The sequence below is a fragment of the Sarcophilus harrisii genome, chromosome 5 (assembly GCF_902635505.1).
Source record: "Sarcophilus harrisii chromosome 5, mSarHar1.11, whole genome shotgun sequence".
Taxonomy (NCBI): Eukaryota; Metazoa; Chordata; class Mammalia; order Dasyuromorphia; family Dasyuridae; genus Sarcophilus; species Sarcophilus harrisii.
The window spans coordinates 2,541,697-2,557,044 of record NC_045430.1 but is presented as its reverse complement, the minus strand read 5'-3'; the positions used below and the strand labels follow the sequence as shown (position 1 = coordinate 2,557,044).

General features: G+C 49.4%; 1 protein-coding gene across 1 annotated transcript in view; it reads right to left on the bottom strand.

Annotated features, from left to right (window-relative positions):
• Nucleotides 1-15,348, bottom strand: part of TBC1D22A (TBC1 domain family member 22A) — a 268,659-nt gene that overhangs the window by 196,461 nt on the left and 56,850 nt on the right. Inside the window, exons 5-6 of the mRNA XM_031941147.1 lie at nt 9,564-9,634; nt 1,137-1,265 (exon numbers count right to left, since the gene is read on the bottom strand). Coding sequence (XP_031797007.1) covers nt 1,137-1,265; nt 9,564-9,634 — 200 coding nt within the window. The remainder of the gene's footprint in view (nt 1-1,136; nt 1,266-9,563; nt 9,635-15,348) is intronic.

Below are 15,348 nucleotides of genomic sequence, written 5' to 3'. Positions count from 1 at the left end.
CAAATAAGTCATGAGCCCATTACCATGATGATCTTTTATTCTGAGACAGAAAAGGGCAACTGACCATCCTTTTATTAATAAACATGATGGCATTATTAATAAAATGATTAAATTGCCCAGACATTATATCTCTTGAAAGTTTTAAAATGCTATACCTGGGGGATTCTGGAATGGATAACTTGGATAGAATGAAGAATACAAAGAAAAGATAATTATAGATGCAGAAAATTACAGGGCTTATGAATAGAGATTGAGACTCTAAAGCAAACAGAAAGAGAAAATGGGTAATGATTAGAGTCAGAGAAATCTTTTTTTTGGAAAAGAGCACAAAATAAAGGAAATTTTAAAACTAAGAAACAAGAGTAGCTGAAGGAAAGGAATGTAAAGGGGAATATCAAACAAAAATGGGGATCAGAGGTGGGGATGGATAGAACAAATGAGAACAAGGTCACCTTAAAAAAAAAAAAAAGATTATAGGAAATTAAGTAAGGTAATATTGTATCCACACCAGTTTCAACGGGCTAAGACAAGGAAGAAAGATTCATCAGGAGTGAGAAACCAACAGGGGCAAAAGTGCAATGATGGAAAAATAAAAGGTATGTTTGGGGAACAAAAAGTGGTGTGATTATTCAGTGGAAATTACTAATTTACTTAATCAGGAGGAAACTGTTTACCAAGAAAGCCACAAAGGCAGAACAAATGAACCCAGAAACGCCAATGGAGAAAACGCTCACTGGGGTCATGTCAAATTCATTTACCATTTAAACAATAAAGCGGGAGACAGAAGTCATAATTTGTGAGAAAAGGTGTCTGACCATGAGCCACAATAAGATTTTGGGGTGGTTTTTTTTTTTTGAGCCAAAATTGATTCTATTTATTATTATTACCTGAAGATAGAAATTTCTAGAGAAATAAGCAAAAATCAATCAACAATTAATTGCTTCAATAAAGTAAGATATGAAATAAATTCACAAAAGTCATCATTTTCTCTCTATACTTCTATTTTAAAAATAGTCCTAATGGTACAAAATCTATAAGGCACCATGTTTTAAGATTCAAAAATTAGAAACAAATCATATGATGAGCCACAAAAGAGTTGAAAAAACAGAGAAGAGAAAGCCAAGAAAGGTTCTCACCTGTCTATAGGTATCCTGGTGAGCTTCATCATTCCGAGAGTCATAATATTGGTCAATAAAAGCAAAATATTCTTTCTGCTTTCTCCGCAGGGTGCCTTCTCTCCGGTCCACATTTGCAGGGAGGTAACCCTTATGAGAGAAGAAAAGGAAATTAGTTATTGCCACTTGATCTATTGTTAAGTTCGTATTTTAAAAGCATGGACCCCCAGGCACACAGAAGGGGTGGATTGTCTGAAATCTGACGCAGAAGATGGCAAGATGGGTTTGGGAAAAGAATCCCCAGAGGCTGAGGCTGACAATCCCCTATATGAGCCCCACCAGAGACCCCAAGCTGCCTCAGCCCATCCAAGGGAACATTGGAGGTTTTGCTGAGGATCGCGAAGGCAGCCTTACTGCTGTATAGAATTCCAGGCAATTCAAACATCTTCACACTCTGCTAGCAAACAGAAGGCCCTTTGCATTTACTTTTAAATAAATACATTTTTGTAAAAGAAAAGAAGTAAGCGTCCTAAGCCAAGAGACAGATTGTCTCGTTCAAGGACCAGCCAGGAGGCCTTGGTTGGTGGCGAGTCTTGGGGAGCCCTACGGCAAATGCAAGCAAGGGCCAGAGTGGGGCACCCGGTGGCGGCCAGGGGCAGCACAGCCAAAGTCACTTAGCCACTGCTTGGGGGTAGGGAGAGGCTTCAAGATGGAGAGCCAGTGGCAAGGGAGCTGGAGGAGGGAAGGAGGACATGTTTCCCATTGGACTGCCCCATGGTGGCGCTCTCAAGACAAACTGGGACGGATGATCAAGAAGGGAAGTCAAGGAGACTCAGCCTGCAGGACGGCAGAGAGTGTTAGGGAGCATGTGAACTCCGAGGAGATGGACGGACCAGCACTGGTCCCTGTAGGCAGAGCTCCTGAGTCCCAGAGAAGAAAGCTAGGTGCATGGGTAGGAAAGTGCCAGTCCTGAGGGGCAGGAGAGGGATAGGGCAAAGTGGGAAGAGCCTGAGCTTGGGAAGAAGTGCCCCAGATGGGGCTGGGCAAAGGACTGCACCTCAAACCCTTAACCTCCTCCTTCTGTAAGACACAGCCTGGGGGTGTCAGCCAGAAAGCACTGAGGAAACAAGCACCTACTGTGGGACCAGGCACACTGTGCTCTAATCCAGGCTCCTGGGTCTAAAAAGTCCCTATCATACCAGAGAGAAAAAAAAACCCATTCCTATAAGACATGGATGGTGTAAATGGGAGGAAACCGCAAAGCACACTCCATCCCCACCTATCTCCAACTGAATGATGCCAGGGACTCCCTCCTCCTTCTAGGATCCCATGAGACTCCTCTCCTTGACACACAAAGTCCTCCACAACTGGCCGCGACCTGCCCCGCCATCTCGCTTCTCCAGGCCTTTGCACGGGCTGACCATGCCAGGAATGCCCTCTTCTCCAAATGCCACTCAGGGCACCCCCTCCCCCTGTCCAATTGGTACAGATGACAAGAAAGGGTCACGATCCACGTCGTGGGAGATGTGGGGAAACCGAGACCCTCGGGCATCATGTGGAGAGCTGCCCAAAGAGTCAGCCTCTCCTTTGCCAGAGCAGCACCGTTCCTGGGCCTGTATCCCAAGGAAACCTTCAAGGAGGGACAAGGACCCCCGTGTGCCAAAACGTCTGTAGAGCTCTCCTTGTGGGAGCCAAGACCCGGAAAACAAGTCAATCCCATCACTGGGGAATGGCTGAGTAAGTTGTGGTCACAACAAATGATGAGGAAGCTGCTTTTAGAAAGGCCTGGAAAGACTTCCACGGACCGAGGCCGAGCGCAACAAGCAGAACCAGGAATCCATCGTACACAATCCCAGCAAGATTGTGCAATGATCAAGCAGGAAAGAGCGACTTCCGCTCACTGGTTCTGTGACCCAAAGTCATCCCACTAGTCTTTGGACAGAAAACACCATCTGCATCCAGAAAAAGGATTAAGGACTGAATAGGAATCAGCACATGCTGTGCTCACTACTTCTTCAGGTTTTTTTTCCTCTCCTGTGATTTTTCCTTTTTGTTCTGATTTTTCTCTCCCAATATGATTCATAAAGCAATGTGAATTAAAATAAATAAATTTTTTAAGAGAGGAAAAAAATGACACTGGGAGGTAGGCCGAGCCATAGCTCAGAACCACAAGTGATCAAAGGAAAACAGGACTTCAAGACACACCAGGAAAAATCTCCCTGCGGTTTTCAAACATCTCCCGTTATGTAAACTGAAGAAGCTCGTTCCCTCTGTCACCAAGGCCACAGAGCCGGTTCTGAGCCTGGTTTTTAGGGGAAACCCCCCCCACCGTTTGCTCGGCCTTGCTCCTAAGCCCTTGGCCGGGCCTGCCTTGGAATAAACCAAAGTGATGACAGAAAAGAAAGAAGGCAGCCTCCTCCTCCAGGAAGCCTCCCCAGCTCTCTTTATTCTCCTTCCTGTCCAGACCTGGGGTCTCCATAGAGGACAGCCTCACTAGCTTCCATTTCCAACCCCCTCGAAATGGGTCTTGCCCCCAGAGGGGAGGGCACACCTGCATCTGCACACTGGCCACGTCGAGCACTAGGAAGGCGGCTGTCAGCCTCCCGTCTGCCGAATCGATGTGTTAGGCAGATGTCCCACCACTCAAACCCCCTGGGGAGCAGCATTTTCTGCTGGTCAGAGTCAGGGTGGGTTACTGGGGGGGTCTACAAGAACAAGAGGAATGACATCCTGCTAAACCACCAGGAATTTAGAACACTGGCTTGGAGGATGACGGGCTGAGGGCCAGCTGAGAGACTGGGCGCCCGGGTCATCCATGGCAGGCAAGAGCAAGGCTGCCCACCCACCCCAGGCAGTGCTGCCTCGGCTGCCACCGCCCCACCCACCCCTCTGCCTGTCCCCAGACCCACCCGCCAGGCAGCTGCAGCACGGGCACTGCGGAACCTCAGTGCGCCACCCTCCTGGGGGAGCACAAGCACTGTGGTCACCTCGCCTGCGCCCTAGGCTATGAGAGCGTCCCCAACACGAGCTGGCCACACTGGGCAGCTCCGTCCCACCGCTGTGGCCCAGGCACCGGCTCGTGCACAGATCAGAGCAAGGACCAACCACAGCAGCGCCTCAGTCTTCTCCCTACTGTTGAAAGTAAGTCAAAAGCTAAGCCGAGGAGATCGGAAAACAGCCGCCGCTCCTGAAAAACGCATCCCCACCCCTGATATCACCACTTTTAAAAGAAAACATACATGCAAGTTGAGGCCTTTAGATAATTAAGCAAGACGGAAAATTATGCAAATGAAATATATTCAAGTATGCAATGAATTTTAAATGACAGAACTACAGAAAACTTAATTGCTGTATTAGCATGCTATAAAAACACTAATCATAAATGTAAAACAAAGCCAGCATATGCTCAGACCCCAATTCTCTTGGTGACAAAAAACCCGAGGAGCTTCAGCTCCCATGGGGAGCGTGCTGGCCCCCGAGGGGCCCTCGGCTTGTCCCTCACCCTGCCGCTCACTGGCTCTACCCTTAAACATGGGAGGGTCCAAAAACACGACTCTGGTTTTGTTTAGAGAAAAGGTCACTTGTCATTTGCAAAGACTTTAGATGGCCGGCAAATCAATGGTATCACGAGGAATGGAGGCCATTCTGAGATCATTCTGCACACGTTGCAATCTGCTCATCCCATTTTCCCTTTAATTCAAGTAACCTTTCACATTCATCAAGTAAATACAGGACCCATAAACCAAACAAAGTAACATGGACAGGTTAGGGAAGAGTTGTGAAGGAACAAAAGGAATGTTCATTTTGCCAAATTTCAGAAAAAGCTCTCCCATTCTCTGTGTTTGTCTCTGTCTGTCTATCTGGGTCTATCTGTCTGTCTGTCTCTCTCTCACACACACACACACACACACACACACACACACACACACACCTGCCATCTCCTGGATCTCCTGTTTGCAGATCTAACTGAGCTTCCGTGGCCCAGAGACCATGCGGCCACCTGCCTGTCGCAGAGAGGACGAGGCCCAGGTCCCTGGATGGGAGATAGATGTGACCAGGCCCACGCACTGACCACTTCCCTGCTTGCCCCTCTAAGACAAAGTGAGTCACAGGAATTAGGCCATGATGTCAGCCCTCACGCTTTCCAAAGACAAGAGGGCACGGCAACAACAATACTATATGATGATCAATTCTGATGGACATGGCTCTCTTCAACAATGAGGTAATTCAAAGCAATTCCAATAGACTTGGGTGGAAAGTGCCATTTTATATCCAAAGAAAGAACTGATGGAGAACGAATGGGGATCAACATATAGTATATTCACCTTTTTTGGTTTTTTTCTTTTTCCATATTTTTTTCTCTTTTAATCTAATTTTGCTTGCACAAATGACAAATATGGAAATACATTTAAAAGGATTGCACATGAGTAACCTATATTGTTTGCTGTCTTTGGGAAAGGGGAAGTAGGGAAGGAGGAAAATTTACAATGTACAGTCTTACAAAAATGAATGCTGAAAGCTCTCTTTATGTGTATTTAGAAAAATGAAATACTAAGGAAAAAGGGTGGGAGGAGAGGACAGGAAGATGACACCAGGAGAGCTCCACTCTGATGTGACCTGTTCAAGAGGAGGCTCATCTGTGTTAAAGGGCCATGATACAAGCCAAAGATCAAGTCTGGAAGCCAAGGAGAGCAGAGGGGCCGATGACAAAATGGCGGGTGTACAGACAGCAAGCGGCCATGCAGTGCACCCTTCTCAGACATGACACCCCACCACAACCAGCCAAGCTCTGCAAAACGGGGCTGAGGGGCTGGCATCTGGACAGGATAAAGCACCCCTTGTAAACAGGAGCTCTTAGACCACGCTCCATGGAGAGACTGGAGACAGTCTGGGCGCTTCAACAGGAACAAGGGTGTCCCTTTCCACTGACCTCCAGCAGCAATCGAGCCTTTCCTTCCCCTAGGAATGGAGGCAACCAAGCTGGGGACCATTAGGGTCCCCAGACTCCACCAAAGAGCGGGGTCCGCAAGGTCCATGTCACAGCAAGGCAACAAGGAGCACTAAGGCCCTTCTCAGTGCCGGGCCTGAGCCGCCCCCGCTCCCTGATGCCCCAAAACCCCCGGCCCTTGGGGAAGACAAACCAAAGGGAGGCAGCAGTCTCAGCCAAGAAACGAGCCCTCCCCTCCTGCACCTTGGGCAGCCAGTCTGACCCCTTACAGCCCCTATGGCGCCTGGGCCCACAGGCAGGCCCGGAGGAGGTGTCCCTCTGGCATCCCTGTCCCTTCCTCCCCAGAAAGGTTCCCTGAGGGCTGACCACGTTCCTACCTTCCCGCCTTCTCTCCCACTGGCCATGGGACCTGAGCGGAGGCCATCGCCTTCTCCTGGGTACCCCTCACGTGAGTCTCTCTCTCTCCAGTCCGGCCTTGCTGGCTTCTCCTAAAGCCCATGGCACCACTCTCCCTGGGAACACCCGCGTCTCCCTCTTACCCCCAAGACCGGACACAAAACCGCCTGTGTGTGCTGAAAGCACTCTGACACCCCAGGCCTGGCAGCTCCTTAAGCCCCATCTACGCCAGGTGCCCTCCCAGTTGTCCCTGCTCCCTGGCGGGCCCCACCCCCAGCCGCTCTGCGGGCACAGTGCTGGTGAGCCGTGCCCCATACAGCAGTAGACCCTTGACAGCAGGTACCATCGGCAGCCGCAGCACCATGAGCACTTACACCCTTGGTGACTGACAACGAGAGAAGCAAAAGAAGGCCCGTATGATGGAGGGCCTGGGAGGGACAGAGGGGAGACACAGCCCAAGTGCTCCGGACGGGGTGCAATCAGGGAGGACTTCCCTGCAGAAGCATCCTGAAACCGAGGGCAATGAACGCTGCCTAGCTCAGGGAGGACTCCTGGGGGAAGCCTTGAGCAGGACTGGCAGAGCCCAGGCGACAGTGGGGCAACTTCCCCAAAAAGCAGCTGGCTGTTGAGCTCAGCATTGGCTGGTATGGGCCCCCCGGGCTGAAAAAGGGGGCATTTAGGGCTTCTCTTCCTGTCCTCCACAAATGTTTCAGGCCCTGAATCTGCCCCACCTGCTGCCCCCCACCCTCCGTCTCAGAAGCAGGGGACGGATTTTTAAAAACAAAGCTTAAAAAAAAAAAAAAAAAAAAAAAAACAAGGCTTGATGCTCTAAGAAGCCCAATGACGGCCCTGGGAGTCCCGCCACTTCTCCCCCTCTGTCCTTCTCTGCAGGGGCCAACATGACGCCATGGCCAGAGCTGCCGCCGCCAGGGGAAAAGTGGCAAGAAGAGCAGCAGAAGGCCCTCTCCTCTTCTTCCTCCTTGTGTAGAGAGAGGCACTGGAGAGTACGCAGCTCTGGACAAGGCCCAAAGGCCGTCAGCCAGCCTCACTTAGCGCCATCTTCCAGGCCCGTCGGTGGGCCAGCCGGGACTTGGGACACCTGGGCTCGATTCCCAGAGCACGTTTCCTGGCCATGTGCCTACGGACAAGTGCCAGCCTCGCCATGCTTCGGTTCCTCCATCTGTTGCACTTGGGTGGCAGTCCTTCACCCGCACAGGAGGGGTCCAAGGTCACAGTGATTTCACAGGTGACATGAAGGGGCGATGGGCACATCCGCCATGTTCCCCAAGCCACGCTGTCATGCCCAGCACCTGCACAGAACGCCTTCTGCTCCTTTCCTTCCCTGGGGCCATCAGCCCAGGAGGCTTCCCTGATGCCCTCTGGGGTCCTGGTCATGCACAGCTTGGTACCCAGCTCTTCCTGCCTGTTATCACAGGCAGAGGGAAAGCTACCACTGGGCCTCATGCCTCCCGAGGGGCCTCATATCCCCCCCAACACACACTGCGGGAGCTAAGAGAGAAACTGCTGAATCCTCAAAGACCCCGAGCTAAGCAGTGGGTGCGATGCATATTTACAGATGAGGAAACTGAGGTTCAGACAGGACAAAGAACCAGCCAGTCAAAAACAGAGCTGGGAGACCCCAAGTGTTACACTACCCTTCTCAGAGCCCCCCACCCTTCCTGGTGCCCCCCCTTCTCAGAGCCCCCCACCCTTCCTGGTGCCCCCCACCCTTCCCAGAGACCCCCACCCTTTCTGGTGCCCCCCTCATCTGCTTCTGCAGGGGCTCCACCAGACGGAAACCAACCTCCTCCTCGCCCCTCCCGCCCTTCCTCCCTCCAAAGGCACAAGCCCACATCTTTCCAGCAGGGTCAGGCCTTCCAAGGCGGCTGCCCCTGGAAGGGGCGAGCTGATGGAAACAAAATTGGGAGAGATAATTAATGAAAGGCACTCCCCAGGAGCACCACATTTCCAATAAATTTCAAATGGCAAAATGGTGTCCTAAAGGTATTTCAATCAAAACTAGGTAAAATGTAATCTGAGAACCGCATGACTGAGCGGCCCGGCCACGGAGCCAGGGCCACAAAAACCCGCCACACTGAGACCAACATCAGGGGGAGGGTTCTCTGATTAATTCGCCACCTTCCCCCTACCTGGTCCCAAAGCCCCAAATGAAAAAGAGGGCACCTGCAGGGGCTGAGCTGTGATTGAACGAGAATTCTTTATCAATAGACTGTCACTGTCAAGGGCTGCACTGGCCGGAGATCACAAGGCCCAGGCTCCCTGTTTGCTAAGACTCATTAGCAAAAGGGGACTCTTCAGGGCTGGGCAGCAGAGTTTCCCTGAAGCAGCCACTTGGCATTCCCTGGCAGGTCTGCACCTACCCCTGAAGGTCAGCCAGGTTTGGTGGGGAGAACTCAGTGCCGTAAACACAGGCTGCCAGTGAGTCCTTCACAGAGTCGGGGGACCCCAATTCAACTTTCCATAGCCCTGACAATGCAGACGCAGGCTGAGCTCCGTCCAGCAGAGGCCCTCCTCATCCCAGACGGCCAAAGTCCCTCTCTTTTGTCAAGGCTCATCCCGGCAAGGTCTCCGTGCTCCCCCAAGCTGATGGGCTTCTTTCCTTCCTTGGTCCTACCTGGTCACTCTGCCTCCATCTCCCGGCCCCCTTTTCCCTCACACCGCCCTTGAAGAAAACCACCTGACTTGGGGACAAACTGGATTTGCCCCAGGAGACTGCAAAGGGGCATTTTTCATCTCCATGCCGCTGACGCCTGGCACAGGGCCCACCCAATAACACAGTAAACAATCAAAAAAACCTGCCGGTCATTGAAAGGGATTAACCATCTGCGATCTCACGGGCAAGCCCTTTGGAATCTTTCTGTAACTGCTTTGAACACAAAATTTAGAGAAATAAAATCTGAGAAGACAAACACATGAGCAACATGAATTCTTAATAATCCCCATTTTCTGACAGTCTCATCAAACCGGGCTTGGAATCAAGCACAGAAAGGAAGCTGCCGCTTTTGCGGAAGGCCTGAGATAGCGGGACCAAACTCCAGGTGACCTCAGTCTGGGTCTCCTGCTGGCCTGAAAGGGAGACTTACCGAAAGTAGTTTCCAGGTTATTGGACGGACTTGCTTGGGAATTCCAGACCAACTCAATTTTCTTAATTCCTCTGTGAAAATAAAAGGGTTGGGGGAAGAGGAGAGAGAAAGAGGAAAAAAAGATTACTCAAGAACTTTTCCTGGGGGGGCAAATATCCCATAATGTGATCAGAATGCAGCTGCTCCCATAATTAAACCCTGAAAGGGCACAAATTACAATATTTGCAGATGCTGATATTTTTAGTCATTGACTGTGCAAAAACAAGTCACTTGACACTTTGTTCGGTTATCACTGCTAAGTGTGCTGATTTCGATTCCAAGTGGAGAAAGAAAAACCTATGGTGCTCCTGGGAAAAACTTGCTGAAAATCTGAGCTTTCCAAGTTGGGAATGGGGAGCCTCCTATGGAGGCTGCTGGATGCCTGCCATCAGCACTGGTGCCATGCAGGGGGCTTTGTTCTGATAACGGGACACCGGAGGGCCTCTGTAGGGGCCTTCTCGCCATCCGGGGACACGAAACGAGAACTAAATATCTGGAATAGGCTCTTCTTTCTTGGTTCTGCCTGTTTAACATGTAGATGCTGCTCATGACCCTTCTGGCACCCCCTTATTTATCACAATTTCTCCAGAGACTTCCTGCATTCCCAATCAAGTCATTAAATGGCAAAGCTGCAATGGGCCTTGTTAATCATTTGGGCTAACCTGGTCATTTTCCACAGAAAGAAACTGAGGTACAGTGAAGGAGGCCTTGGCCAGTCCCCAACCCAATGAGCAATGGGGCTGGGGCCCAATATCCTTCACGATATCCTTTGCTTGCTGAGAGCTCCTCCCCGCAACCCTCATCTCCTCTCCCTTTGACCTCTGGGCACAAACACGTCAAGAAGGAGGGCGTCCAATTTGTTGGTCCCAAGCAGGTACGGCTGCTATGAAAGAGAAGGAAGTTAAATTACAAAGGACTGACTTCAAGGTAGATCAAATTTAATCCACATAGTTTCCAAGGCAGATATATGAATAAATTTGTAAGAGAGCCAAAAATTAAATAAAACACCAAGAGATCGGTTTGAGAATTAAGTGTCAAACAGGTTTGACTCAGGAACGATAGAGGCAGGCTAGGAAACAATATTGCCAACGCAATCTAATCCCAAATCATAGACTTCCAGACAGACGAAGCCGAGAATCTCCAGAATACTCATGAGATGAGAGTGCGTATGAGTAATCCGGGGGAAATATCATAAAGGCGGTAGCACGTGCCCATACAACGAAGAGGTGATGGGGAATTATAGGCGACTAACTCAGTTACCTCCAGTGACTGAGGGCAGGAGGAAGCCAAGTAATGAAAGTTTAGACAACCCAAAAGTCCCCTCTGAGCCAGCAGCTCTAATATTTTCTCACCCTGAAAGTTTGCTGCAGATACTAACAATAAACAAAACCGAGCAGTCCTCTTAATGAAGAAGGAAAAAAAAAGGTTTGTTCGCTGCTTTAAAAAGGAGAAAAGAGAGAATTTTTATTATGGAAAGCTGCCCCGATGATACTAGCATTAAAATTTTATATCTAGAAATTAACATGTATAGTTCATGCTACAATGAACACAAGTACATTATAATTAACACACTGTACAATATTAAACCGTAAAACAAGCTAAAGTACAAAATGAGGCTGGGACTCTTCTTTCTCAGAGATGAGTTTCCAAGAGCCAGCGGCCTTTAATCGCTGCCCTCCAGAGTAGTGACTAAAGGCCCCCTGGGCTCCCAGGAGGGCGGCTCTGTATAAATACAGACCTGCCAGGGCCACCACCCAAGCCAAGCCCCGAGGGGGGTGGGGTTGGGGCCACCTGAATAAGATGCTAGCCAATAAACCCTGACTAAGCACCTACTATGTGTCAATACTGCAGCAGGTGCTGGGGATACAAAGGAAGGCTAGAGTTGGGGCTTCCCCTCAAGTAGTCCCCAGTCTTGTGAGGCAGACCACCCACAGATATTCTACAGAGCAGCCCCAGAGGGAAGGCCCAAGGATTAAGGGGGACGGGAAGGGCTTCCTGAGGAAGGTCGCCGGCCTGGGGAGGAGGGAGAGTGCGCTCCCAGGCAGGAGGGCTGTGCCCTCCTGTGTGTAGCCTTGTATTTCTTGGGGGCCAGAGGGCTCAGGCTCAAACCTCAGCTGAGGAGCACTGGGATCTTTTATAATCCTGGGTAACCTGGGGCTGACAAAACAAGCCCTCCAGCCAAGGTGACCCTGATGGCCATGGGCCGGGGCTCAGGTAGGGCAGCTGTGGGGACCAAATCACCGTAATGTAATGGAGAAGGGCTGCCCCGTCATGGTGGGACTGGGACTAAAGAGGGAAGCAAATGTCAGAAAACAGCAGTTATCTCTGGGAGAGCCTTCCTTCAGCCCCGCCACCCAGACTCCTCACACGGAACCTGACAAGCATAAAAGGCCCCAGAGCCCAGACCTAAGACTAGCACGGACTCAGACTTCCTCCAGGAGCCAATGGGAACCAACCGAGAGCTGGGATGTAGCCACCTTGTACCAAGCAGTAGCCAGGAGACAGAGATACGGGCATCAAAGCAGAGACATACACAGAGGGTCCTCTGGGAGGGGGCTATCCAACCAGGAGCCCCCAGGCAAGGATACGGCCTCAGGTCTGGAGCCATGTCACTGGCTCCAAGCCGCCCCAACAGGAAATGTGCACCATTCTCTGGTGGCCCCCGTGCCCTGACACAAGATGGCCCAATAGAAGAAGCCTAGACCTAGTCTCAGAGACATAGGACCAGCCAGGGCTCAGCTGCTCCTCCAGCTTCCCCTTCTAAATCTTTATTTAGCTGATCAAATGATCCTGCAGGTATTTCAGCTCTCACTTCCCCATTACCACCAATCCTTTGCCCTGGGATCCTAATCTCACCCTAGAACTCTGCCCGAGGACCAGAGAGGAACGGAGGCTCCTTAACTGCTGGCTCCTTTTTGGGCCACCATTCATGTTCCCTGGATCATCTCTTTTCTGGAATTCAAACAAAATCCAGCTGTGGGTAAAAAAAAATTTTAAAGCTCAAAGAACAGAACAAATAGACCAAATAAAAGCCTTGTTTGACTCCAAGCACCTTCAGCAATACCCAGGATTACTGGCGGCCCTGACCTGCCTTGGTTCTCTGGCTGCTATCGCGTGCCTCCTCCACGAGGGAGAGAGATCCTGTGCGCGAGATCTCCTCTTATGGTTCATATCATCCCAACGCTTTAAATATGCAGTAATGAGAGCGACAATTTCCACACACAATAAGAAAAGGCTCGTTTCATCATAAGCAGCAGCCAACGGCCAAAGAATTCATTCCACTTTCATTGGTGAACAAATATTCCCCATTCCCACTGCAAATGAAGCAATTATTTTTTCCTTTAAGTTTTTAGACATCCAGGGTTAGGTTCCTTTGCAAACAGCTGAGAGCTAATGATTAATACCAGGAATAAAAGAAATGATTAAAGAGAAGGCCTTAGTAATATAATCACCAAAATGTGAAGTCTTGACATCTAATCTTTTTCAAATTACTAAGTCTAAGTAAAATAAGCATCAAATAATTGGGTGACGGCACCAGCAATAACTTGCAGTTTACAGCCAGAGTTGGAAATAGCAAATCCTCAATAGTTCCCCGAGGACGTTATGAAAATCAGAAGCCTAATGTTTGAGCACCAATAATATAACATTTCCCAATCACGCTTTCTGTCGCCTTCCGTTTTCTGCCAAAATGTTCATGAAAAAAAAAAACACAGAATAAACTCCCCTTGTTAACGTTACCTGAATGGCCCCCACAGAGGAAAATGCTTTTGGAGAATGGAGGAAGCATCAGCCTACAAGAGGAGAGAGAACTGGGAAATCATGGCTTCCAACCTCCATGTTTTACAAAAAGGGAATGAGAGCCCCAGCTCAGGGTCAGAGCCCCCCATGAGCTTCAGCAATCCTTCTCCATGTCTGAAGAGACCTGGATTATATCTCTGACTTCTCAGGGTATCAGGAGAGCTTATCTGATATCCAGCTGACCCTGAGCTCCCCAATCTGAGGCAGGAGAACCAGCTCTTCCCCCTCATGCTGTCAAGGGGTTGGTGAGACCTGGGGGAGGGGCACTTGGAAGGCTCCCACTCCCTTGCCCATAGGTCTCCCTGATAGTCAGAAACTCCAGCCAAACCAACGAGAGAAAGAACCAATCCAAACCACTGTATGCTGAACACCTGCTAGTGCCAGATGTTTTATAAAGTCTGTACTATAGAGAAGGTTGGGTCTGAGCAAAGCCTTAAAGCCTGTAAGGGAGACTAAAAGGTCCCCTACACCTCCAAAGGACCCCACACAGCTCTTTCTGAGGAGCAAGAATCTGGAAACAAAGAAGATGCCCATCAACTGGGGAACAAGAATGGTCCACAAACATGTTAGAATATTATTGGGCTTTTTTTGTAGTGGCAAGGAACTGGAAACTGAGTGGATGCCCATCAGTTGGAGAATGGCTGAATAAGTTATGGTTTATGAATGTAATGGAATATTATTGTTCTGTAAGAAATGATCAGCAGGATGATTTCAGAAAGTCCTGGAGAGACTTACATGAACTGATGCTGAGTGAAGTGAGTAAAACCAGGAGATCATCATACACAGCAACAAAAAGATTATACGATGATTAATTCTGACATGACTCTTTCCAACAATGAGATGATTCAGGCCAGTTCCTATATATTTGGGATAGAGAAAGCCATCTGCACCCAGAAAGAGCCTGTGGGGACTGAATGTGGATCACAACACAGTATTTTCACTCTTTTTGTTGTCTGCTTCCATTGCATTTTCTCTCATTTTTTTCCTTTTTGAGCTGATTTTTTTCTGCAGCATGATGATTGTGGAAATGTGTATAGAAGAATAGCACATGTTGAACATGTATTAGATTACTTGCCATGTAGGGGAGGGGTGGAGGGAAGGAAGGGAGAATAATTTGGAACCAAGGTTTTACAGGGTGAATATTGAAAATCATCTATACATGTGTTTTGAAAATAAAAAGTTTTAATTAAAAAAAAAAGATTATTGGGCTGTAAGAGACAAGCTGCATGAACAACACACTGAAGTGAGGGAGACTCCTGAACTCAAGCAAAGGGAAGTACGTCAAACCAGACGAAGAACCTCGCGCTGGGGACGATGAGAGGAGAGGCCCCAGTTTCTTCAGAAGAGTGTGGGAGAATGACCATGTTTCGCTCAAGAAGCTCACACACAGAGGAATCTAACCAGAACCCAGCCTCAAGTCCAAGCAAGGAGTGAAGCTTTTGGCAGAAACCCCTAGGAGCCCGCAGCATCCTCCCTTGGCTTACACAAGAGAAGCTTGTGCAGAAATGCCAGTGACCCCAGCACATGATGTTGCTCGTTCTCTATGGCCCCCACAACAGCCCCCTCCGCAAGGCCAGAGGAAGCCTATCAGGGCAGAGGGCCAGCATCAGCAGTTGGACAGCTCCTGCCACTAAGCAGAGAACCTGAGGACAGCCTGCAGAGCCCTGGCAGGCAACCCAGGGTGATCTACTTAAGGGCACCAGCAAGAATCTCCAGAGAAGGAGATTGGGGAAGCTGCGATCTGCTGTGCTGGAAAGCATGGCAACACTGGGAAAACTGCAGCTCTTAGAGAAGCTCTCATGGAACTGAAAAACAGGCAGACGTCCAACCCAATGCCATACTGCTTGCTGCAGCACAAGGTCTAGTTCTCTAACGAGGTCCAGTTAGGAAAATTACAGCAGCAGCTGTTTTATGTTTCCATTCTGCTTACAAATGAAATTATTCAGTA